This window comes from Ceratotherium simum, chromosome 38 (genome assembly GCF_057802395.1).
Source record: "Ceratotherium simum simum isolate JZ-2026a chromosome 38, ASM5780239v1, whole genome shotgun sequence".
Lineage (NCBI taxonomy): Eukaryota > Metazoa > Chordata > Mammalia > Perissodactyla > Rhinocerotidae > Ceratotherium > Ceratotherium simum.
This window is the reverse complement of record NC_141937.1, coordinates 3,009,600-3,036,763: the sequence shown is the minus strand read 5'-3', so window position 1 is coordinate 3,036,763 and position 27,164 is coordinate 3,009,600. Positions and strand designations below refer to the sequence as shown.

Below are 27,164 nucleotides of genomic sequence, written 5' to 3'. Positions count from 1 at the left end.
TGTGTGTAAGTGTGCATGCATGTATATACACATACATACATATTTCAGATAACATGTAAGAGAGCTTTGGGCAGAGTAATTACTAGGTCAGCCCTTTGGAGGGGCATTCTAAGGTAGAATTTTTATTAATCATACTTTCCATGAGAAAAACTTTATTAAGAACCTATAATGTAGAATTTTTAAAAACATGTGCCTTACATCTGCCATCATATATGCAGCTTTTTCCTATTCTGGAGCCATTGGCAATTGGTACATTCTAAGCAGAATGATCATTCATAGGCTGAATTATGGCAATAGAGGAAAATGCCTCTGTTTTTAAAACTCTCCCAATTACTTTTAGCTACTGAAAACTGGCACAAAATAGTAACACAGAGAAATTAATAGAACTAACGTTCTTCCTATTCTCACCGAATTTCTTATCCCTTATTTCATTTGGGTTTAGGCAATCTCTGCCCATTCCAGTTTTAAATTCTCCCTTTGTCAAATCACCAGAAGCGTAAAAAGATTCCCAGTTCTATTCCTTCTCCCTACAATTAATACACATCTCACCCCTTTGCAAAGTTCTGGATCTGAAAATCTGTACGTGGTCTTTCACAGAAATAAACAGTCTTTCTTGGGCTCACCCTTCACCACTGACAGAGGACTCAGCTCGCACTGCAGACACAGCCCGCCACCCCATCCTGTCCTCTCCTGGTGGTACTGCCGTGGGCATTGAGAACATTGTCAAAAGACAACTTTATGCTGCTTCAAACCCGAAGGCATGGCATCTGAGTGTTGAAGGACAACAGTATAAAACATTTTCCTTAAAACCTGGGCTCTTGTGGTCCTTCATGGGTATTTTGTTTTTATTATTTTAATAGTCCTTGGCTTTAGTGAAAGAATATAGCATCCAGGCTTGATTGAAACTTAGTATTTTTTACTGAATTTTTGCCTGAAAAGGGGATGTTGAGGCTCTGGTATTATCTTAAACACACAGGAATACAAATAGAAAGTTTGTTTATTTTCACTATCTGTAATCTATTCAACCCTTTGAAAAAGATCCTTATCTCACGTGGAGAATGTTCACAGCATAGCCAACCTCTGTGTCACCTGGGGAATGGCTATTTGGAGAGAGGAGAGTGGGCTTATTTGAGGGCACAAATATTTTCTTAGATTATTTTCCATGCAGAATAAAATTAAAAGCTTCTTAAGAAATTGCTTAAATATCTATTTCTAAGGGTGTATGTATCTGGTCTACTACCTAAAAGAAGAAATCCCAAGAGTCAAACAGGAAGCATCTGAGCAATATCAAACACAGGCTCACCAAAGCTGTATGTTGAACCTGGGGGGGATAAGACGATTGCTCAGAATGGAGACTCCCACACCTGGTCTGGTTGTGGATAACGAGGAGCATGAGGGCTGTTCTATCCTGGGAATAGGAAACTAGCCTGGGTTAGGTTAACACAAGCCACAGGGATGCTCAAAAATGGTTCAGCCAAAAATGTCATCTTTCCTGCACCACACATTTTGTCAAATCACTTGAAGCAGCCTGCTGACCATTCTTGTTCCCTGTCTTCGTCTGGTAGCAGCGTGCATGAGTACAGGAAGAGAGAAACGGAGACGCAGAACGGTCTGGATCATCCTGACTTGAAGTTATTAGGCTTTTTGTAGCAGTATGTTGAGTAGTCCTAACTGTGATTCAATTCAAAGTTCCACAAGAATTAAAAAGTAATTATCTACGGCTTAGAGCTCTTGAAAATGCATTAGCAAAATAGACCGGGTCTTGGGTCTTTGGCTAAATAGTCGTCATGTTAGATCTAATGGCTTTGCGATAGAAACCTTTCATTTTTAATGGAATTTAATTGCAGGTGTACGTAAGCATGTGAACTGAATGTTGTCATAGTGACTATGGCAAGAAATTGCCTTTTATTTTACGCCACGGAAAACCGTCATGACAATCTTGGCTTACTCATCTTTCAAATATGTTTTGAAAAGAAATTGTTTTGAAAAACAGCTATCACTGTTTACTGGCCACTGCTTTAAAGGAATTGCTCATGTGTCATGTTGGGCTCCCCCCCTCCTGCAACAGAACCCAAATGCCCACACAATTAGGTCCAAGAAATAAACAATCACCGCCACAACAGAAAGCATCCATTTCATGTTTCCACTAAACACCATAATGCCAACCTCGAAGCATGAGTAGGTGTCTTCCTCTGTAAAACCTAGAATTCCATTTCTCTGGACCCCTATAGAATCAGACAGACCATCTTAGACCTGTGGTGTCCAAGGCAACACTATGTGTTCACCATGTATTTGCTCTTCCCAGGCCCAGGGGCAGGGTGTGGTGAGGTTGAGAGCACCTGGCTGGTCCTCGCTGCTGGGAACAGGAATGGAAGTGACATTAAAGGGCACAAGTTATCCACCCCCCACCCCAGCCTTGAGATTAGAACAAAGAGCCCCAGGATGGTGGCATTGCCAGATGGAAGAACCTGGGGCAGCAAGACCCTGGACCTCTGAGGGCAGCTGCCAGGGACAGGCGCCTGGCCTGGTGACCTTGTGAGGGGGTAGTGAGCCCTGTTATGGTAAGGCCCTGGTATTTGGTGTTTATCGGTCAGTACAAAACAAGGTACTCTATCCCATCTGGACTAAGACCAGTGGCAGGAACCTTACAGATGGATCATCTGGCTTCACAGAGGGAAACTAAGGCCCAAAGAGGCCACACAGCAGGGTGGCAGGAGAGTTATGTCTCCCACACTCCCCCTCGTTCCCACAGGCCACCACCTTAACCCCAGACGTGTGTCATGGTCATCATTCTTGATCACTTTACCATGTTGGCCTAACCCCTTGGCACTCCAGAGGCGACAGGTGTGCGTGTGTGTGCCTGTGTGTGTGTGTGTGTGTGTGCGTGTGTGTAAAAACAGGTCCTAAATTCCCCCACAGACCTTTCCTAGTGCCCACATGGTACGTGTCAAGACATTTTTGTAAATGAAAGCATCCCTGGGGAAGCTGCCTGCTCTTCCCACATTAGAACTGGTCCCTATCTCTCAGGTCTCATGCACCAGGACTGGAAACTGATATGGAGGTTCTCCATCTACTCCAGTCCCTGAGAAACTCGCTCAGCCTCCAGTAAACATCCCATCAACTTCCACAGAGGAAAAGCAGCTCTCCGCAGCCCCATCCACTCCCATGACTTCCAGGCGCCAGAAAATGGAGCAGCCACAACCCCCAAGTTTTCCTTGGAGGACACCGGCCCCCAGGCTGTGAACTGCAGACCGGAGGGTACAGAGGCTACTGCAAACTGTTGGTGACCACACAGGCACACAGGTCACTTTCTATAGGCTGAACAAAGGCTGTGTCCCACGCCTGTGTGATACTGCTTGCCAATATGAAAACATCGTGACAAATAAAACTCTATTTAAAACTGGAGGATTCGCGTGGCTTTCCTCGATGCATGGATAACAAAAATGTAACTACTATGATGTGGGATCTCTGATTTATCATTATTATTTTAAACAAGGAGTCTCATATTCAAGAACCTGTGAGACCTACTACCTTAGAGTTCCCGGGAGTGAGAGCAGGATGGTAGGAGGAATCTGATCTCCAGGCTCAACTGAGCCCTATTTGATGTTGTTTGCTTAGCATGGAAAAGTAAGACTGAGAGCAATTTTAAATTCTTTCTAAGTCATCAAAGGGTTATATGAAGAGAATATAAAACCGTTATTTACTTCCACAAAAGAAATTACAGGAGAAAATTATCTTAGCTTTTGGCAAATGCCTACATCACAGCATTATAGTTGCACTACGACCCTGGAGCCAGGCTGCCCAGGTTCAAATCCCAGCTCCACTACTTAGCTGTGTGACCTTGAGTGGTTAATTGCCTCAGTGTAATCAACTGTAAAATGGGGATAGTAACAATAATAGTGCCTACTTCATACATAATAAAAAAATAACAGCTTTGTTTAACTTTTAGCAGATCACGAAAGATAGCCATAATTTTCTATAGCTCTTTTTCTTTTTCCTGAAACCATAACTTAGAAAATGCTGGCCTAAATTGGAGTGGAGGGTGTAAGACATCGAGCTGGAATTTATAAAAGAGAATGTAGAGAGCATGCTGCTTGTTTGCAAGACAGCAGCTAAGCATCACCTTCGAGTTGCATGACTCTGAGCAAATTATTTCCTTTGACTTCATTTCCTCATCTGTGAAATGCAGTAACAACAGTAAAGAAACAGTAACCATGTAAAATTGACTAGCACAATGGCAGGTACTCAGCAATTATCGGTTCTTCTCCTGAGAAGTGAAACGAGCTGATGGGAAGTAAGTCTGCTGTCCTTTCACAGTGACACAGTTCTGAATGCCTGTTAAAAATAAGTTCTAAATGCCTGTTAAAAATAAGCAGAGTACTTCCTCCTTCTTTCGGTTCACTGGAGGTCAACGTCATCACGGCTCTGATTATGATATAAGAAACCCACAAGGTGAATTACAAATTTCAAACAGAAAGTTCCCTTTGACTGCTTGGGGGTATAATTACAATGATGACATCTTTTATGCTGCATTACTAAATTGCAATGACTTGTCAATTAATGAACTGAATACTTCCTTTCATGCTATTTGTCACTAAATGTCACCAAATTTCATCTTTAATTGGTGAAATTACCTAAGATGTGAGACTTATTTATGTATTACTAAACCCAAGACATCTGTAATATATCATCACCCAAGGATTATAGTTATTTTTAATATTTTTAGGATGAGTTGAGCTTTAACTAATTTAATTTTTTAAAAACAATTATTGCACTGGTAGTTTAGATTTCTTTAGAAATTATAGTAAAGTAGGAAGAAGAAGAAAAAGAAATCATCCTAGAACTTAATGAAAAGCCTTGGGAATTTTTTGAGTTTTTTTTCTATAAATCGTGTTTGTTTTGGGTTGGGGGTTGGGAAGTAGGCTACAGCTGAATGTACTAAAATTTGAGGTCAATCTTTTTCCTTAAAGTTAATGTTTGGTTTTTCTCCAGCTCTCCCAAAAGGAAATTTAAAAGTTTGACCGCAATCAAAGGATTTTCTCAGCTCAAAATTTGCCTCTGAATACTTAGCCAGTCTCTCCTGAAGTGCTGCACACACTTGGAGAGCCTGTCCAGTGATTAAACATAGGAATGAGACTGTGTTTGTCTCTTTCGTGATTATTCAAGGAAGGAATGAAAACAAAAAAAGACACAGAGGTTATAGATGTGCTCCTTATACTTACAAGCTACCACCTCTGTTCCGGAACCTTCACCATGGAAGTGTACCCACCCTTGTGGCCCAGTCCTGATGTGCCTCTCCCCACCACCCGGGGACCCCTCCATGCCTTTTTTACAGGGACAAGGTCTGCGAGGGGTGGGAGTGCATTTCTTCTCTGTATCTCGACCCCACACAGACTTCTACAATAAGTAATTGTGGGGTGAATGGATGAAGAGGTCTTAACTGGGAGCTGAGCTAGCAAGCAGGGACGGCTCAGCTGCTCTGTGCAAGAAGCCAGCTCCACAGTAGAATTTTTGTCCCTGAAAACAGACTGAAAAAACCAGAGTTCTGTATTTTATTCCTATGCTTCACCCATTTTTTAATGTCACCTATCACCTTCACATTATCAACACTATCAAAAAGCAAACTACTTCTGTGAATACCATTTCACATGCTTCGGGAGTCAAAGCAGAGGCAAGGAAAGATTTGATGAAAAAGACCAAGAAAAACAGAAATATCAGCCTTATTCAGAGCTCCAAAGGCTCAGAATAAATTTGGTCCAGGATTGGAAAGATTAAACCTTAGTTAAAAGAAAGCAAAACAGAAAGGAGAACCCAGCTCACGTTCCAGTTTCAAAATTCTAGTCTGAAAGCTGGTTTTGTAACTCCACCAGGGGCTGCGTGTCACACAGCAGCCTCTCGGGCGGGGCCTCTGCTTGCCAATAACTCACAAACAGAAGCGGAGCAGGGTTGACATTCCACCCATATCTGCTAAGTGGCCATCAGGTTCCAGGCACATCAGCATTTTAACTCTCTAAGTTTCTTCTCAAAGGATTGAGTTTGGGTCATCACGTTATTTTATTTGCATATCGAGGTATCTGGCAAAAGAACAGATTGTTTCACAAATTATTAAGAATTAAAACAATGAGGGCTGGCCTGGTGGCGTAGTGGTTAAGTTCGTGCACTCCGCTTCGGCGGCCTGGGGTTCATGGGTTCAGATCCCAGGCGCGGACCTACACACCACCCATCAAGCCATGCTGTGGTGGCGTCCCACATACAAAATAGAGGAAGATGGGCACAGATGTTACCTCAGGGCGAGTCTTCCTCACCAAAAAAAAAAAAGAAGAAGAATTAAAACACCACCAAACACACACAACACAAATAGACACTCACGCCCTGACATCAGGCAGATAGCCGACAAGTGCGTGTCAGGTACATCCTGTGTTCTCGCAGTCCGGGCACAAGCCTTAGAAGTATTTTTCATTCTTTACTAGGACTGTATGGTCTGCCTTTGTCTCTCTACCTAAAGCTGCAACCTTGGCCTCTTGTACCACACCACAGTGATCAGGAGTGGACTCATTCCTCTGCCCCACAGAGCAGGAGGTCTGAGGGAACAACTGTGTTTTCTTTATTAGAGTCCCACCGAATCAAGAGACCACTGAGCAGTGTGGCTCTATAAAGAGGGCCACGTGCATTCATTCCAATGCAGTAAGAAAAGAGGAGAAGGAGAGAAGGAACCAAAACAGCCCTTAACGGGCAGAAATGGCTCTAAATCAGCTGCCCCCTCTGTTGTGTCAAGGTTCAGGGCTTGGATGAAAGAAACAGCCCTCTTGGAATTTTAACCTCCTTCGTCTCCTTTTTAAATTTCTTTTTATAAAACTAAATGAAGAGTGAAACCATAATAGAGAAAGAGGAAATTCAATTAGCTGTTAAACTGGAGGCATCATGTAGGTACCAAATACATAAAAACAGGCTAATCACTGTGTTTGCCGTATCCACAGCTTCCTTGACATTCCTCGTAAAAGATCACAACATTTCTTGTCAAAGTTGGAGTAGCGCCTGCTTATGCCCTAGCAGCCACATCCACCTGAGGATTTTAAACAGGAGACCCTATCACCCTCGCACTTGGTGTAACAACCTGTTTAACACAGCCTTGTGCAGAGAGAGGGGAGGACCGCAGAGGAAAAGGTGAACTCTTAACTTGTAGCTCGCTGCTACCTAACTACCTTTCCATACTTTCGGAGAGCTCCCAGGTGATGCTGAGTGAGGTCTGATTTGTGTTTTTTTACCCTAAACATAAGAAGGGACTCCTGCCATCATATTCAAGGTGAATCTGAAAACACAGCTAAGCGCCCAGGGGATCAGGCTGGCCGTGGCTGCTGCAGTATTTTTCTGGGCTCACCCGAGCCCCGAGCCCCGGGCTAGGAGGTGATGGGGAAGCAGGGAGCTGATAGAAATGACTGCTCTCCTTGGGAAGTGTTCTAATTCCCACCACGGCTCTTCTTGGTAACACTCTTGTAGGACTGATCATTGATTTCTGAAGGGATGGTGCACAAATGACGCCCACACATCATTTGGGCACATCTGTTACTCAGTTTCCATCACCCGCCAGACCAGTTCTTGTTCGATTTGCCTACGTTCGCTTCTACGACCAAGAAAAGAGAAATGTACACAGTATCGAAACTCTGCATTCTTGCTCAGGGTGGCCAGTCTAAAGGTGGCTTGTGACGACATATAGAATAATGAAACCTTTTATCTTTCCAGGAGACACGGTTCCTCACGCATTGTATAAAGCCAGATAAAGTTTTGCTAAGATTCACCAACTAGAGCTTAACTTTTTTTTTCCTGAACAGGTTATAAACCAGACTGAAAGAGATTATGAGAGAGAAGTGAAAGGATGATTTCCTCCCCCGACAACATGCCTTGCTTTCTGAGTTTATTTAAATTAGGGAGAAATTCAAAACAGTATTCAGACATTTGTCTAGTCACCTAGCTAAAATAATTAGAATCACCTTGAGATACTGTACAACCATAAATCAGTTATCATCAACCTCCACTTCTACTGATACAATTTTTATGTCTAATAAGGAAATCTAATTCATACAAGATAATAGTATGGAAAACATTTTTCTCAACCAAATTCTTAGTGTTCAGCTGTTAATAAATATATTCAGACCCAGACAGGAGTACCATGAGTATGTAAAAAGTGAAACAGTGAAATTCAGGGGTAAGCATTGTTCACGTGGACTTCAGCGATTGAAGGCAAGATCAACCATTCTCGGAAATGGCTTCTTCCCTCCAGGACCACAGGCTACCAGAACCAGCCAGGACTCTGCATAGCCCCTCGGGACTTACAGACCCACCAAGCAGTTGCTAAGAAAACATCACTTCTCCATGCAGCTGCCCACCTGCACAGGTTACGGGGCTTCACCACCTTACAGGCCAGTGAAATGGGACTCTTAGAAAGCCGCCAAATGCTTAGTATTTTTTTTAGTATGTATTTTTGTTTAGTATGCACCAGAATATAATTTGACACATTCACATAAATTGAAGAAACCTGACCAGTACCGAAGTTTCAAATGACCCGTTTGGTCCCTATAAGGAACAGACCCACCGTACCTGCCACGCCTACTCTGAACATTTAGCCCCGACAGTCACAGATGCCATGGCTTCACTAAGACAAGTAGCGTCCTTACTTACTAGTATTATGGGAGCCAGAAGAAACAAAACACCCATAAAACTACCTTAGGAAATGTCTTATTTATATTACTATTCAGACCACATGGCTGCTTGAAATCTTACGAGAACTCTACCTCCATCTAAAATGATCCACGTTAGGCCTAATTCCTAGAAGAGCTTCCGACGAGACCCTGAACTCCACATGCAGTAGGCTCTTAAAGCTGCCAGGCCGCCAGCCTGCAAATCCCACCAGCCGACCCAGCACAGGGCCAGCCCCACACCCGGCCCTTGCTTCACTTTGTGTCTTTTCCGCTGTCTGTAACTCCAGCTTACTGTGAAGGCACCTGATAGAGTTTTAAAAGGAATACTACACATAGAATCATATATATTAGACCCCCAATGATCCACAAATTCAGAATAAAACTCACACTCTTAACGGCAAGCCAGAAGACTTTCCCAGCTCAGCGCACAAGGCAGACCCCTGCTGTACAAAGACGTTATTGCACAACCCAAGGCATTTCTATATTTCACCCAGAACGTCAAATAATTTAAATTTTACTGTGTCGGGTTCCACTCTTCTAAAAGCACACCACAGCTGGCACTGCTGGATTGTGGGCAGTGTGAAACAATGGGAGAAACCGAAAAAAGACTTCACGTCTAACACTGTTTTAAAAATGTAACTCATATTCGCATGAAGAAAAATAAACCCGTGCGAGTATTTCTTACCTCTACTGAGGCAGCTGATTTTGTCTCAGGCAAGGTCACATCACTCTTGCCCTGTGGAAGCAGAAAGAAAGAATTCCTTGAAGCGTCAGGACATCGTTTACGGCGAGCAGCTTCGTTAGTAAGGACAGTTACATGGTTACTCACCAAGCCTGGGAATTTTTTATGTCTAAACATTAATCTCCACATGGTTTTAAACACTTTGAGGAGTTTCTCTAGCTTTCAGGAAGCCCTTTAGTAAACGCCCTAAAAAGGGAACTTGCAAACTTTTGTGCAACTTGTACAATTAAGCCAAAGGAAGTGATGATGTTCCCAAAACCAACCTCAAAATTCAACCAAAAAAAAAAAGTGACTCGTTTTATCTTCAGATGCACAGTATTTAACGAATTAGCCATGCTTATCACTCACGGAACTGGGCAAACGTTTTAAGGTGACCTCCAGGCTCTACATTCTATAGAAGATATTCATCCCAGCTCCAGGAAAGTGAAGAATTTTAATCTGTAAACTCTCTAACATACACCTAATTAAAATTCTAGTCATCTTCGGTCACAGGGGTTCCAGCCCAGAAACACACACATCTAGGACTCCGTTTTTCTTCATAAGCCTCTCTTTGGCTAGAATAAGATTCTGAAGTAACCTGACAAATTTAGTTAGCAACGTGGTTTTAGGATCTTGAGAATAGAAATCATGGCTGTCTTTATTTCTGCACACCCAGTATGGTGGGGGCTCCATTTTCATTTTCTGTTTTATTCCTCCTTGTTTCTCTTCTGTTTTATGATCCTCGGCTCATAACCACTAACAAGTAAGAGAGGAAGAAAGAGGCCAAACTTCAAATTAATCTCTTTCCCTCTTACTGATAATGGTGGTTCAAGGGTCAGAAGAGAGAGAGCTAGAATTACCTCAGATGGATACACAGCGAGCATCTGTGGGTCCTTCTCCCTAACAGCCCTCTCCATTCTTGGCGAATAGTACATTTCTTTCTGTGGGAAATGAAGTCCACGTGGTCCAGGAGAGAGTGGCCCCGCCACGATCCCCCATCACCACAGACAGGGGCGGGACTCAGGCCTGGTCACTCTCCGGGCGCAGTGCCTGTTCAGAGAGGGACATGAAACCCACGACAAGTGAGGTTCCCCGGGGCTGAGCCAGTGGCCCTCTCTGGACCGATGGCCAGCTTAGCAGATGCTCTGAGCCCGGGGTTTGTGCCTGTTTTACCTCAGAAATGTGCCTGCCTGAGGACGGAATCAGAGGCAGAGCGAGTCAGTGTCCTACTGACATGTTCAAACTTTTGCCTTCAAACCTGCCAGAAGCCATCTCTTTTCAATGATGGGAGCCTATAAACTGCCTGCCTTGCTTAAGCCAGTTTGATTTGGTTTCTGTAGCTTGAAAAAGAGGGTGAGACTTCATGTAACATAAATGGTGTGTTTACAAATAAATGCCTAATAGCAAGCAATGGAAATCCCCAAAGTGTCACAACATCACGCATTCCGTCCATGATCCCATTCAATCCTGTGACTAGTCCGCCAACAGACCACCTTCTAATGGGGGATGCACCACACGTGGTGCTCCTAACACCAGCTGTCTTGAAACCCAAGGCTGTGTGTACAGGGTAGTCAGTGTTTAGTGGCCCTCCCTCAAAAAGACAAGTTGCTACATTTTGCATATTCTCTCATCTAGAATTACGAATCCTCTTCTCATCTTCTGGGCCTTCCACTTTGCAAATAAGATTCAGTGAATTAAACAGGGAATCAGGAATGACTTAGAAATGAAATGGTGATTCACCATGCCATTCCCTCTGCCCCTTCTGCCCCTTCTCTCCCTCCTCACTCCTCTTCCCTGCCACTCCCTCTACTTCCTGGCCAGCAGCTGGACTCAGCTCCTGAGCCAGACGTTGGCGGGCGGGGAGCAGGGGATCTTTCAACTCCAACAGTGAAGGCCCAGGTCCTTACTACTCCATTCCAACCCTGGATGTGAGTGGAAAGGACTCCCCTCCAGATCTGGGAGCACATGTGATTGTGGCACGTGGCGAAGGAGACAAAGAAGACAGTGAGGGAGGAAGGGGAGGACAGAAAGCACGCTGGCGCTTCCCAGTGACACCCTCACACAGGTTTTCCATCATGAGAGGAGTCAGGCCCAGCAGGAAATCCTGACTCTAAATTAGTCCACTTTTAGCAGCTGCCTCTTCCCTGTTCCCATCCTGTTGGATACCTGCAACCGCGTTCTTATCAAGATACCTCTAGCGTGATTTCAGTATCATCACAGCTAGCTCCTCCAGGGAAAAAACTAAAATGGAGATGACACAAAACACTATGCACAAACGGATTTTTCTCCAAGTGGAGAACTTTTGGAAAATAAATGAACATGGGCACGCAAATATATTTGTGTTTTGTTGATTTGAAATAAAATATCAGAAATTTCTAGACAAATAACCATCTTGGGGAAAAAACATGGATTGAATATTTTTGTAAAGCTCTAGAAAGCAATCACGTGCTATGGAACAAATGTGAAAGGCATGCACCGCAGTGTTCACGGCGTCTGGAATTTCTAGTCTGGATGACCAAGCTTTATTTGATCCTTGTGTGTCCTTTAATATTGGCCTTTATGTATAAAAAGCTGACAACCCAATTTTATAATGCAAAAGCGGTCTGGCTCGCTCCCAGAGTCCCTGCTTACTGGATGACGGAGAATCTGACAGACTTGGTGTACAGTCCTCTAAAGCCACATTTAGATAGGTAGGCAGTACATGGGATTCTACAATAGCTTGATACTTTAAGTCCTGATTTGGTCAGAGTATTGCTGGTTTTTTTTTTTTTTTTTCTTAATTTTATTTATTTATTTTTTTCCCCAAAGCCCCAGCAGATAGCTGTAGGTCATAGCTGCACATCCTTCCAGCTGCTGTATGTGGGACGCAGCCCCAGCATGGCCGGAGAAGCGGTGCGCCGGTGCGCGCCCGGGATCCGAACCCGGGCCGCCAGCAGCGGAGCGCGCGCACCCACGGGGCCGGCCCTGCTGTTGTTTTGAATTAACAAATGTGCTCAGAACTGATCACTGTTGGTGCTGGGGAAAGCTGTGGCTCACCACTCCTCCCTGGCTCTCACCCCCGAGGCAACGCTGATGAACTTTCAGAAGATGCAACAGCAGCGAAGGCTGAGCTCAGGCTCCTGAGCAGCAGACCAGAGTTAGTTTCCGGGCACCAGACGTTGGGCAAGTCACTTAGCCACTCAATTTCCTCATTTGCACAGTTGAGGTAAGGCAACACCTGCCTTATGGGGGAGCTGGTACATTTCAGGCACCAGCACGCAGTAGCCCTAGGCGGCTGTTGGCCATGCTGATGATGTGGGAACATGACGGGGTTCCCCAAAGTGGAGCAGGAGAGAGGTCCCCGAAGACATCCAGCCCTTCCTTGAGAACGCTGGCATCCGTGATTCTCATCCGCGATCCCTTAGGAGTTGCCCCTCGAGGCGTTCGAGCAGATCGAACCGGCCTTTACTTCTGACTCGGATCCGGCTTCCGGCTCGCGAGGGTGGAACAGCAAAGGGGAAACAGCAGGGGGCACCAGAGACCTTTCGACGGGACTCGGGACCCGGGCGCAGACTGCGCTCCGCTCCGCCTGAATTCTCGTGCTTCTAAACAATTCGGCCGGAAATCAATTTAAGATTCTGTCCTTTCGGAATCATTTAGAAATTACCAAAATAGTTCATTTCAGATGTTGGGTTCCAGCCCTTTCTCTGCAGTATTGATTCTCAACCGTCTTCGGATGGTGGGAGGCTTCCATATCCACATCCACCCCCCCCACACACCCATATTGGGAGGGCTCACAGCCGCCCAGCTGGGCCGGCTGTCTGGGCAGAGTCTGAGTGTCCACGTGTCCTGTAGTGCTCGCTAATCGCAGCGGCTTCTCCCTCGCAACCTGCATCGTCAGCCACCAGACAGCAGCAGACGACGCGGCCCGAGGGGAAACCTGCAGGACTGCGCCACCGAAAGTCCTGGACACTTACCACAGGGGCAGGGGGGCCTTTGTTCTGGGAGATCTTACCGACGTGCTCCTGAGGAATAAAATGCTCATTTCACGTGCTGACCAATTGTAGGGAAGGCGGGGCTTGTTTTCCATGCCCCGCTCCTCCTTCCGAGGCCCTCCTCTCCCCGCCCCGGGGAGCCACAGCTCCGCAGATCTGTCAGCGGGGCTGTGATGGGCTCTGAAGGGCTAGGCAGGGGAGGTTACAGCACCCACCAAGAAATCGGCCCTCTTCAGCCATTTGCTGGTTTCTGGGTTGTGACCTGTGTCTCCTGTAGATGAAGCACGACAAGAGGGCGTGTGACTAGTCACAGATGGTGGCCAAGCCGTGACCAGATGAGGGGGTTCCGGATCGCAGCTCACGGCGCCTTCCCTGCTACCGCGGGTCCTAGCGGGCCAGGTGCACGATGAAACAGACCGAGAGAGAGCTCAGACTTCTGCTTCCAGCAAGACGTCGTATAAGGATAACCCAGAACCATCTCACTGTGCGCACTTACAGCCGATGGAGAAACAGGAGAAGCGGCTGCAGGAGTGGCCAAGCTGTAAGAAGGAAGGAGGGGTGAACCCACAGGGGCTGAGAGAGGGACCAGCCCTGGGGGGTTTCAGTGTCTGTGGTCTCTGAGCTCAGATTTTTAAAAAGTATTTTTGTAATTGAGGTGAATTTCACATAATGTAAAATTAACCATTTTAAAGAGAACAATTCAGGGGCACTTAGTACTCTCATGATGTTGTGTAACCATCACCTCCGTCTAATTCCAGGATATTTTCATCACCCCAAAAGAAAACCCTGTACGAATCAGGCAGTCACTCTCCATTTCCCTCCACCCCAGCCCCTGGCAAACAGCAATCTGCTTTCTGTCTCTGTGGATTTACCCACTCTGGAATTTCACATAAGTGGAATCAGATGATAGATGGCTTTTTGTGCTGGCTTCTTTCACTTAGCATAATCTTTTCCGAGGTTCATTCACATTGTACCATGTGTTAGTACTCCTTTCCTTTTTTACGACTGAATAATACTCCATTGCATAGCTGGACTACGATTTGTTTATACGTTCACCGGTTAATGGACACTTGGGCTGTTTCCACCTTTTGGCTGTTGAGAATTGTGCTGCTGCGAATGTGCATGTACATGTACTTGTTTGAGTCCTTGTTTTCAACCATCCTGGTTATATATCTAGGAGTAGAATTAGTGGGTCACACCATAACTCTAGTTTAACCTTTTTGAGGAACTGTCAGATTTTTTTCCACAGCAGCAAAACCATTTCACATCCCCACCAACAATGTAAAACGGTTCCAGCTTCTCCACATTCTCACCCAAAACTTATTATTTTCTGTTTTCTATTATTATTATAGCCATCCTAGTGGGTGCAAAGTGGTGTCTCACTGTGGTTTTGGTTTGCATTTCCCTAATGACCAATGATATTGAGCAGCGTTTCATGTGCTTGTTGGCCATTTATATATCTTCTTTGGAGAAGTGTCTATTCCTTTGCCCACTTTTTGATTGGGTTGTTTGTCTTTTTGTTGTTCAGGCTCAGGTTCTAACACCCGTGGAGGTACAGGAAAGAAGAGCCTGGTCCCTGGGAGGCGGGGAGCCAGAACACTCGGAGGGCCATGCCTTAGTGAAAGGGGAGACTAGAACAAAAATCCACTGATCAGCCTGAGAAAGGAATAAGGAAATGTATCTAACTTGTCCTGGGTTCAGGGTAATATTTCTTTTTTTTTTTTTTTTTTGTGAGGAAGATCAGCCCTGAGCTAACATCCGTGCTAATCCTCCTCTTTTTGCTGAGGAAGACCGGCTCTGAGCTAACATCTACTGCCAATCCTCCTCCTCTTTTTCCCCAAAGCCCCAGTAGATAGTTGCATGTCATAGTTGCACATCCTTCTAGTTGCTGTATGTGGGACGCGGCCTCAGCATGGCCGGAGAAGCGGTGCATCGGTGTGCGCCCGGGAGCCGCCGTGGCTTAGCGGTTAAGAGCGTGCGCTCCGCTACTGGCGGCCCGGGTTTGGCTCCAGGGTAATATTTCTTAAAGTCATCCCTGATAACTGAAAATGTCAGACCTGTGCCTTCTTGAGTCTGGGTGTGGATTTATAATAACAGCATGGGTCGAGTTCAGTTTAACATGAAGGTTGGTCTTATGCCAGGAATATATTTGCCCAGCAGATGCAAACACAGGCTCCTCTGGAGGGACTTGATCCAAATCCAGGCCACACAGAATTCACACAGAAGGAGCAAGGGCTCTAAAGTGTACTCCCAACCCAAAATTTCAAAAACCCCAGGAAACAACCCACCCTGAGAAAAAGACAGCAGACACACAAGAAAGCAAGAGCTGAGCCAAGAACCTCAGCAAGCAGAAGGACAACATTCAAGAGGATACAAGGGCCAGCCCCGTGGCTTAGCGGTTAAGTGCGCGCGCTCCACTACTGGCGTCCCGGGTTCAGATCCCGGGCGCACACCGACGCACCGCTTCTCCGGCCATGCTGAGGCTGTGTCCCACATACAGCAACTAGAAGGATGTGCAACTATGACATACAACTATCTACTGGGGCTTTGGGGAAAAAAAGGAGGAGGATTGGCAATAGATGTTAGCTCAGAGCCGGTCTTCCTCAACAAAAAATAAGAGGAGGATTAGCATGGATGTTAGCTCAGGGCTGATCTTCCTCACAAAAAAAAAAAAAGGAGAGAATACAAAATAAGTATTTTTAAACTCATAAAAGACACAGTAAAGGCAGTAAATTTAAACAAGTTGAGAGGGATAAAATAAAACTGTTATGGTTCACAGATGATGTAATTCTCTATAAAAATCCAAGAATTTATTAATTCTAATCAGAGAATCTGAAAAGGTTACTGGATACAAGAGTAATATTCAGAAGTTAATAGGGCTTTTGAACATCAGCAGGAAACAATTTAAAGAGATGGCATTTACAATTGCAAAAAAGGAGGAGGAGAGGGGGGAGAAAAGAAAAGAGAAAAAAAGGAACCTGTACAGTATAAAAGGAGAAATCTAACTAAAATGTGCAAGGACGTTACAGAAAAGATGACAAACTTTATTGAAAGAAATAAAAGAAAACCAAAAGAAATGAAGATAAATGTCATATTCAAGAACGGAAATCTTAATATGGTAAAAAATGCCAATTTTCCCAAAATCAACCTATAAATGTAATAACAATCCGAATCCAAGCAGGATTATTTTTTCCTAGAATTCAAACCGAAACGTGAAGGTTGAACAGCCAACACTATTTTGAAGAAGAGCAGGCAGGAGACACACACCACCAGACAGATATCAGCACTCGCTCTAATGTCAGAGGAATTAAACCATGCAAGGAGCAAAACAGAGCCTGGGAGACCAGCCTGACCATGAGAGCCCAGCAAAGGGCAGACCTGACACTGAAGAACAGTGGGGAAAAGAAGGTCTCCTCCATGAATGGTGCCGCCAATTGACTAATCAGCCTCCTACCACGGACAAAAATAAATTCAAGACCAAAATGGGAAAAGGCTGAACTACAGAATTTTTTAAAGGACATTCAAGAGACTACGTTTTTACTGGTACTACTAAGGATTTTTCAAACAAGTAAAAAAAAATGCATTCTTTTTAAAAATCATTAGATTTGTCTACATTTAAATAAAAAATATTTTGCATGACAAAAGATACCACAAACAAAGTCAAAATAGGCCACAGATCAGAAGAATATACTTGTATCCACATGACTCAAAAAGGATCAGCATCAGAGATATGTTAAGATATGTTAAGATTAACACACACGATAGGGAGATGCATTTCATCCTCCTCAGACAGGCAAATTCTTTGCCCCTACAAACAGTGCTATACGTGTGCCCAGTTGTATTGGCACAAGGGGAGTTGGTGAGTATTTGGAGAAACAGGAATTCTGATACATTGCCAGAGGGAGAATAGTGAGTTCAACCATTTTGGAGAGCGATTTGTCAACACCAAGTTAATTTGAAAATGCACGTATCTTGTGGCCCAACAATTTTACTTTTACATATGTAGACCAGGGAGAAAAGCTCTAATATATGTTCACGAGGAGACAGGGATAAAGTTTTTATCGAGCACTGCTTAAAAGAGCAAAAAAGTGGAAATCACCTAACTTGGTTCCTTGGTCAGGGAATGGAAAAATAAGCTGGTATTCTTCATGCTGTGAAATGCTACACAGCACTGAAAATGAATGAAACAGAACTACATGATCAACATGAATAAATCTCAAATGCATCATGAAGAGTTTTCTTAAAAGTAAGTTTCAAAAGGAAACATGGACTACGATTCCATCCATGTAAAAATTTAAAACACACCTGTCATTTTTAGATACAAACTGTTAGGGGCTGCATTGTGTCCCTTCAAGTATTCACATGTTGAAGCTCTAACTCCCAGGGCCTCAGAATGTGACCAGATTAGAGATACGGTCTTTGTGGAGGTGATTAAGTTAAATGAGGTCATGTGGGTGGGCCCTCATCCAATAGGACTGGTGCCCTTATTAAAAAAGGAGATTAGGACACAGACACACACAGAGAGATGACCATGTGAGGACACAGGGAGGAGAGGGCCATCTACAAGCGAAGGAGAGAGGCTGCAGGAGAAACCAGCCCTGCCGACACCTGGATCTCAGACTTCCAGTCTCCAGAACTGAGGGGAAATAAATGTCTGCTGTTTAAGCTGCCCAGTCTGTGGTATTTGTTACAGCAGCTCTAGCTGACTAATAAAGCCATGGAAGTCAGAGGATTCCTTTGTGGGCCAACCCAGAATAGCCAGAGAACCAGGTCAGAACATCCATTGAGTATTTAAACAATTGTGGTAATTGGGCTCGAAATAAGAGCCAATCCCAGACACTGAAGAGTCTACTGGGGTTGTTTTAAGGGCATTTAACATGCTATTTATAGGCTTTCTGGGCACCTGTAGCAAATATGTACTTATCTTAAATAGAGACTCGGGCTAAACCGTGCATTCACAACCCTGCTTTGCAAATCAGGCAGGCTGGGTCATGCAGAATGGGCCAGGCATGTTTCTATGATTCGGAAACTCCCTGAGCCAGGCAATCAACACTGCTCGGTCACAGCAGTCCAAGTAATCCAGATCACAACCACTCGGACGTCTTGTGATACTTTGCTAGCATAAAGAGACTGTTAACTCCTTGTTATTAAATCCCAACGGAATGTCAAGATCCTCTCCCAGCCTTTGAGGACTAGAAATCTCTCTAAAGAAACAGTATTGCAGGACTGTAGGTTAGAGCAAACACAAAACATCTGGACCTTCCTCCTTGCCTCCATTTATGAAGGGCATACCTTTAGAAGATTCGGCATTACACACAGTTCCCATGAAGTGCATTTAAGACCAAGTAGGGTCATCGTTAGCTACTCTCCCAAAGAAACTAGAGACTATTTTTCATTCTTAATAATCCATAAACTGACTATGCCCTTTGGGATTACTTGAGACAATATGAATATGAGGGGCTTCTCCCCATCACTGGAGCGTGTCCTTATCTGACCCCATGTGGATGCAAACTCTATCAGAGTCATGACTCCTGGGAATTGCATGCACTCACCAGGGCCGGGCAGGCGCTTGGTGAACAGGCCCAGCTGCAAATGAGGGAGGAGCCACACAGCAACCTTCCTGCACCAGACGACAGAGACGGCATCTAGAAATCAGTGGGAGCTCAGCCACGAGCCAAGAGACGGGTCGAACGGTGCAACCGGTGGATCCAGAAGCACGCACGGATCGGAGGTTCCAGAGGCAGGCTCCTCCCGGGAGCCAGCATTTGGGGCCGCGTGTGCCAACCTCAGCACTATGGACATTTGGGGCGGATAGCTCTTTGTTGTGGGGGCCGTCCTGTGCACTGTAGGATGGTTAGCAGCAGCCCTGGCCTCCACCAGCGAGATGCCAAGAGCACCACCACCCCCAGTTATGACAACCAAAGATGTCTCCACACATCTTTAAATGTCCCCAGGGGGCAAGGCCACCCCTGGGAGAGAACCAGCCATGTCTTTCGGAGCATGACTCCAGCCCCTCGGGGGTCTGGCAGGTTGTGAAGGCAGAGGACCCCAGAATGGAGAAGACACACATCCACACACCTGACTGTTAAACAAGGCCTTAGCCACGCTCTCGAGAACAGTTCAGAAGCCCCAATGCTAAGACTGTGGCTCAGGCTTAGAGCCACCAGAAGACAGTGGGACTTGGTTCCGAGGCCCAGAGAGCAGGGCCAGCCTCCCGAAACCTCCCTCGGCACAGGCAGGATTGCCTCAAAGCGTGACCTGCAGATGAGAAGCAAACGGCTCCAGCCGTGCTCCAGGGGAACGTGGCCGGGCAGGCCCGACTTAGCCTTCCTGGCCCCAGGGACTGTCCCACCCACTTCAGCCTTATGTCCGATGTAAACCAGAATGCGTGCAAAGTGGGAGCACAGATTTATAACCATACTCATAAATCCTAGGTGATTTGTGAGTTGCTTCAGCAGAGTGCTTCTTCCTCTGCCCCAGATGGAACATCGAGACCCTCCCGGGACCTGTCTGCTCACCCTTAGCCAATGACAGGCCCTTGGTTCTCGGGACAGTTAACTTACATGTTGATGTGGCCAGCCTACGGTGACGAGTTGTTTGGTACAACATCAGTCTAGATGTTGCTGTAAAGGTATTTTTTTTTAGATGCGATTAACATTTAAATCAACAGCGTTTGAGTAAAGCAGATGACCCTTCTAATGTGGGTGGGCCACATCCAATCAGTTGAAGGCCTTAGGAGAAAAACACTGAGGTTTCCCAAGAAAGAAGGAATTCTGCCTCCACACAGCCTTCAGACTACAATATCAATTCCTGCTGGATTTTTCAGCCTGCCGGCCTGCAAAAGTTCTAGGTTTGGAAAAACACATTATTTGCTGTTTTGGTTTACAAGAGCTATTGCTCTTTTCTTCTATTTACCAGAGGGTTTATTATTTCTAAAGTAATTACTTTCAATCTCAGACCTTCCTCACTTGGTCCTCACAGGGAGTCCACGAGTGCCAACTCCGAGTTTCCAAAGATGAAACTAAGACTGAGAGAGGGTGAGTAATTTTCCCAAAGTCACACAGCTAGTAGTCATAGAGCTGGGATTTGAAGTGAAATCCAGAGAATTCCAAACCCTGTATCCTTAACCACGGTCGTTTGCTTCCTGGCATTTTGCTTTTTAAAGCACCATGGTTTTAGCGCATTAATCTTGTCTATAGGAGATTTCAGTCACACAAATGTATTTTTAGAAAATGTTAGTATAAAGATAAGGCACTGCCAATACCTTCCTTTTTGTTCTAGAAGGTCAATAATAATCTAACAAAATAATAATGGTAGCCGATTACAATAATTGAACACATAAAATTTGGCCCTTTTTTTTTTAACTCTAAGACCAAAGGGATTTTGACAAATGTGACAGAGAAAAATATACAAATCAGTGTTCTTTCCCAATAATCATTTATGGGCATTTTTTATGATTTCAGGGAACTGGGACGTGTACCATGATCACTCCAACCCATTTACCAGTGTGTCCCTCCAAATCCATATGTGGAAACCCTAATCCCAATGTGATGGTGTCAGGAGGGGGGCCTGTGGGGGATGATCAGGTCGTGAGGGTGAAGCCCTCATGAATGGGATTTGTGCCCTTGTAAAAGGGACCCCAGAGAGCCCCCCTCCCTCTCCTATGTGAGAACATGGTGAGAAGATGCTGTCTATGAACTTTCTCCTGAAAAAACCTACTTATCTTTCCTAAAGAAACTTATTTGTTCTTCCCATAGGAGCCTTTTCTCCTCCCTTTCCCTACTAAGTTAGGTGTAATAGCCCCCAATTCTAACTACCCTTTAGAGTTACTCATCACTAAGCACTCCCGTGTGTATGCTAGTTGCATTTGTAAATAAACTCTTTCTTTTTTCCTGCCAATTTGTCTTTTGTCAGGTTAACTCACAGGCCCCGAAGTGTTGCACATAAGAGGAGAGAGGAAAGTTTTTTCTTCCCCTACACAGCAATCCATTCTCCAGGGCAGCTCGGGAGCGGTTTGTAAAGGATGAGTCTTAAGTTCAAGCTGACCAGTCACAGCGCTGGTTTGCTGGTCTGAACAAAGCTGAGGACGAAGGTAGAAACAATCCATGAGCTGGAAAAGATCGGTGTCTCTGATCACAGGTTCTGCTGCTACACCAGCATCTCCTTCCCCAGGCGCGCTCCATGCCCCAGTGGAGGGAGTCACTGCAGGTCTGTGTAATCCGAGCACGACATAGGTAGAGTAGAGCTCACAGACATAGGTAGAGTAGAGCTCACAGACATAGGTAGAGTAGAGCTCACAGACATAGGTAGAGTAGAGCTCACAGACATAGGTAGAGTAGAGCTCACAGACATAGGTAGAGTAGAGCTCACAGAAGGCATAGATGCGGTGAAAGGAGATTAAATTTTATTCATAAAGTGTTTTAAATCAGTGGCATGATGTAATTTTTTCATTTTAGAAAAAAAATATATCAATGTGGACAAACCCTTGAAGGATTTTAAGCAGAGAAATGATTGACAGCTGTAATCGCCTGGTTAACACGAGACTAGAACTTGAATCCCAGCTGTGCTGGGACTGAGACGAGGAGGAAAGGTTGAGAGAGCAGGAAGTACAAGCATCAAGACTCGATGACCAGTGGATGCTGGGGTGAAGGGCGGGCAAGAGAGAAAAAAGAATCCCCGATTTGTTACTGTGAGAAGAGGCAGAAGGAAATAACATCTGAGTCGCCAACCTCACCGTCGTGTAGGCTGTGCAAGCCGAGTGAAGATCAAACTATTGGCTAAATAGAAATGTGGGTGATTTGTAAATTTCCATTCCGCCACATGTTTTCTGTCTTTTTCGCACGGTAATTAAAACAGGCTGTAACTGTTGATCCGTGAAATGCGCTTCCCAGGTTCTTCAGTGCACTCTTTCACCGGCCTCCCCGAGTAAACTGTCATCTCACGGGATGGAGCATGCCGCTGTGTTTCTCCTTCTGTGCACACGTGCTGGTGTAGAACGGGGAGAGCCCGGTGCAAGAAGGAGCGAGAGGTCGCCTCCAACATGCGTGCCGCCCGCCACCACCTACAAGTCAAAACCGTGACACCTGGCACGAAACATCTGGGAGGGTGTGGACGAGGCCTTCACTCTGAAAGTAAACAACTATGGGATTGATATTTCATATCCATGAGCAGCTTATGTGGGCAAAACTTTTTGGAATCCTGATGCCAAATGAGGGCGTTACCGAGCTTCCCCCAAAAGCCCCAAACGACCTCTGCCGATCTGATGCAGACTGTCACCTGTGTGACGCTCCGAGCAGCTGTGCTCAGACCCTGCTGTGTGCTGGCCCTGCACTAGGGCTGAGACCCCCTCCTCAGTGGTCCTCAGACTGGGTAAGTGTGTGTGCAAAGACCTTCTCAGGGGTACGTGGGCATAAGTATTTTTAAAGCAATTGTTTATAATTTCAGATCTTCAACTCTTCCTAAAAGTGATGGAGGAACTCCTCTGGCCACTTCCCCTTTTCCACTTCCCCCTTCACCATCGCCCTTTTTCAAAAGAAAGGGACACCTCTCACCCCACTAAATCTCCGTCCAGTGCATTTTTCTGGGGGATGGAAACCCCTCTGAGCACCACGCAGAGCTCCTATTTGAAACATTAGTAGCTAATTGTACTTGAATGACCAAGGAACCAGTCCTCATGCAAGTCCGACAGTTTCCAGTTCTTTGCTTTAGACAAATTTAGGAGAATCTATTCAAACTGTCAGCAGATAGAGCTTTAAAAACAATCTTTATAACAATCACAGGGTGATTTTTAGCGTACAGCTTGGAAGGAGCTCAAAAACACCGAGTAACATTAGTATAACAAATTTTTCCCCATTTTCGTCTTTCATTCCTATTTATGTAAGCAAGTTGCCTCAGCTCCTAAGAATGAAAACTAGGGAAAATATTGATGCCGAGTCCTTCTCATAGCAGCCCTCCATGGATACATGACCTGGAGGGAGTATCCATATCATTCCTATACTCTGAATTTCAATGATTTTACTTGTTATATTTAACAATTATCAATTTTAAAAAATGTTTTATTTTAATCAATTGTATACTACTAATAATTATAACAATTCAAAAGAAACAGAGTGTTGTGGTTACAGAAAATTAAATTTAAAAATCAATTTCAATTTATGAACAGACTTTTACTGCAAAAAATAAGAGAAGGAAAAAAAGACTTTTTAGCAAATTTCCATATATATCACCTTAGGATAATATTCTAAGCAGTAGGTGGGATGGAAATCCGAATTCAAGGAGAAAAAGGAGTCATAAGAAAAATTTTGCCTGCTCAGAGAAAAGCATTTTCATGTATTTTTTAAAATGATGATGGTGGGTTATGAAGGCACTATGACCTTTAGGTTCCAGGGGAGACACTTAACAATGTTGCAATAGTTTTATTTTGAAATATCAATATTTTTTTTTTTAAAGATTTTTTATTTATTTTATTTTTCCCCCCAAAGCCCCAGTGGATGGTTGTATGTCACAGCTGCACATCCTTCTAGTTGCTGTATGTGGGACTCGGCCTCAGGATGGACGGACAAGTGGTGCCTCGATGCGCACCCGGGATCCGAACCCGGGCCGCCAGCATCGGAGCGCGCGCACTTAACCACCAAGCCACAGGGCCGGCCCTGAAATATCAATATTTTTTAAACAGCAGAAGATGCCGCCTTTGTAACTAAGAAAAGTTTCTTTTAGAAGCAGATTTTATAAGGCGTTATTGGGGCAGCCCCTCCTCCTCGTGCCGCAGCTGTGGGACCCCTCAGTCTCTCTGGAGGAGGATTTGCTCTGCAGCAGCTTCGTCAGGATTCTGAGGTCCTTTTTTTTTTTTTTTTGGTGAGGAAGATTGGCCCTGAGCTAACATCTGTTACCAATCTTCCTCTTTTTGCTGAGGGAAATTGGCTCTGAGCTAATATCCATGCCCATCTTCCTCTAGTATGTATGTGGGATGCTGCCACAGCATGGCTTGATGAGTGGTGTGTAGGTCCACGTCTGGGATCCAAACCCACAAACCCCGGGCCACTGAAGCGGAGCACGCAAACTTAACCACTATACCACCAGGCCAGATGTGGGGTCCCTTTTTAAAAATCAGGTACTAGTTTTGTTTCTAGCAGATCTGGCAGTCTCTGATGGAATAAACTCATTTAAATCCTGGAAAACAGATCACTGTTTCAATTAGGCCAACTCCTTAGGAGTTCTAGAAGAATATTGTAAGTCAATGACTCATTTGAGTTCTAGATGAGAGCACACTCTGGTGCAATTAGGAGGACACGGTAGGGGTCCCGGGAAAAGGTTTCCAGAGATTTTGACACTTCTGCAGCCGTGTCTGCCCTCAGCCCTCTCAGAACAGGGGCAGGGATGGAGACGCAGCAAGGTTCTGGGCACAGTCCACCTCCACATCCTGGTCCCCTGCTAAATCGGGAGCTGGGTCTGGTCACAATTTTTAAAAAGAAGAGGATGGAGGAGGGAAATAGAAGCCGTAAAAATGAGGTATCAGCCAAATTACACAGGCATGAATTTGTGTAGCTGGCATTTCTTTACCTGGGATAATTTCAAATTCCATTGCCCTTACTCGATCATTTGTCCCAGGGAAAATATTTCATGTCATAAGAGGCACTGGAAACATGACTTCAGTTTGTCCTGTAATTGCAAAGAATATTTACAACATAAAATAACTGAAATGGGACTCCTCACTTCAGCTTTTAAAACAGGAAGAATCTAAAAGGAATAAAACTTCTGCTCTACAACAGGAATGCGATAAATGCCAAGGTTTTCGATATAATGGAAATGAGAGTGAAATTGAGACATTTTCTAGGCTCTCCTGGACTCAAGGTCTCTGTGGAAGCAGGAAGATAGAGCAAACAATTTAAACCAGGACATTAGCACTGCTGTAGGTGGTTTTGCTGAAAGTGTTGTCATGGGTTTTATAATAATTTAATTTTGTCTACTTTTAAAGAAATTTAAAGTGTTTAAAAGGATCTGATGTGCTAGATTTGTGAAAAGTGTGATTGATAGTTTGCAATCTAAACACAAAGTGTAAAGAGAGCATCCAGAGAGAAGAAAGCCATTGAAATAGAAGTGGGAAGGAGGAGAGAGCAAAGGGGAGAGAAGGTTTATATGATTTTTAATGAATCTAATTTTATTCTTCTTCTTATTTTCAACTTTTAAAAGCTAAAACTATTTTATATTTAAATGTTCTGTATACATATACTCACACATATAATTTTACATCAATGAGTATATTTGATTGCAAAAAAATTTAATATTTTGAGAAATCAAATTAGTTAAATTTATGTCGTATTACCTATTAATTGTATGAATAGTTTATAACTGATTGGAGGAAAAGGATTTGGAGGAATAATTATTCAGCAGTCTCAAAGGTGTGTAATTTCAAAAAGCTAGAGGGAAAATTTCAGAAAATGTTTTTTAAAATCCCTCCCTAGACATCAACAAACAGTAAAAGAGAAGTGAATTACTTTTAGTTAGCTATAGTGATCCTTTATCTTAACTCATTCATGACAGAAAAAATGCAAGGAAAATAGACTATATAAAACAAGATTTTAAAATAAGACCCAGTCTTGGATTTCGGAAGGTCTTATGTGGTCAAAATAAGGTAGAATTCAGACAAAAGGAGATAGGCACTGTCCCACAGTGTTGCGGCTGCCTCTGCTGGGCGATACTGTGTGCCAGGCGCTGAAGAGGATGTGCTTCAGGTTGACTCGTTGGGTTTTCCAGGCATGCCTCTGAGGGGAGTACAACAGGCACCCCCAATTTGCAGATGGAGAAACTGAGACAGGAGAATTGGATGGTCTGTCCAGGGGCACCCAGACGGCCAGCGGCCCAGCCAATTCCCTGGACTAAATGACATCGGAGTAAAGTTTAGCCATGGTTGGAAGCTTACCATTTATTAAGACATAGAGAAAATTAGACAAGCCACCTTATTAATAAAGACAAAATAATTTACTCATATTTAACCATAATGTTAAACTGCTACGTAAATTATAGTTACTATTTTTAAAATAATCTCTGTGACTAAGTGATAAACAAGAAATAATATTTATATAAAATGATGAAAGGAGACCAATTAGAATAATTTTTAAAATGTACATTGATTTTATGTCATTTCTTTTAACAAATACTCCTTAAATACTGGGTACTAAATCTGTCTCTTTGGCCTTGAGACTTTGTACAAACTAATTGAGGTCTGAAAAATAATGTCCAGAAACAGACCCAGAAATTATTGTGCACTTTGACTAAATATCTTCTAAAAGGAAAATCAATGAAGCTTCCACTGGTGAAGTGTACGAAGAGCAAATTGTTTTTTAAAGCCCACTCGATGTTACCTGGACAGGTAAAATGTGTTCATGTTTGCAGCATGAGTGTCCCCAAAGTTGGTAAGTTTCATGGTTAAGTTTCATTGTTACCCACAGTTCCTAAATATCCCACCATGACACGATGCTGAGATGCAGAATGCAGTGCCAAATAACTGCCCTTTCGGCTTCAGACGTGGTTTTGTTTGCAGGAACAGAGGCTGCTCCCAGGTTGGACATCACAGTGATGGGCACTTAAGCCCCACCCACCTGGTCAATCAGTGAGGTGCAGACCCCTGCCAGGTGTCCCTGCCCTTCACCCTGGACCTGGCCACGCTGAAGGAGCTCAGAGAGATGGGGAAAAACCAGCATGGGAGGAGGAAGCACACGTGAAAATCTGCTCCCGTGGGAGAGCAAGAGGGGCCCAGGCGAGGGTCTCGCCTCC

At 44.3% G+C, this 27,164-nt stretch overlaps 1 protein-coding gene across 2 annotated transcripts in view; it reads right to left on the bottom strand.

Moving 5' to 3' along the window:
- The window catches only part of RPS6KA2 (ribosomal protein S6 kinase A2), a 370,158-nt gene that overhangs the window by 302,870 nt on the left and 40,124 nt on the right, over window positions 1–27,164 (bottom strand). The window contains exons 1-2 of one of the 2 annotated variants that reach the window (XM_087425032.1): window positions 9,526–9,609; window positions 9,382–9,432 (exon numbers count right to left, since the gene is read on the bottom strand). In XM_087425032.1, coding sequence (XP_087281158.1) covers window positions 9,382–9,432; window positions 9,526–9,567 — 93 coding nt within the window. In that variant the 5' untranslated portion in view covers window positions 9,568–9,609. Of the gene's footprint in view, window positions 1–9,381; window positions 9,433–9,525; window positions 9,610–27,164 lie in introns of those variants that run through there. The other variant, XM_087425031.1, reaches the window with a different exon arrangement.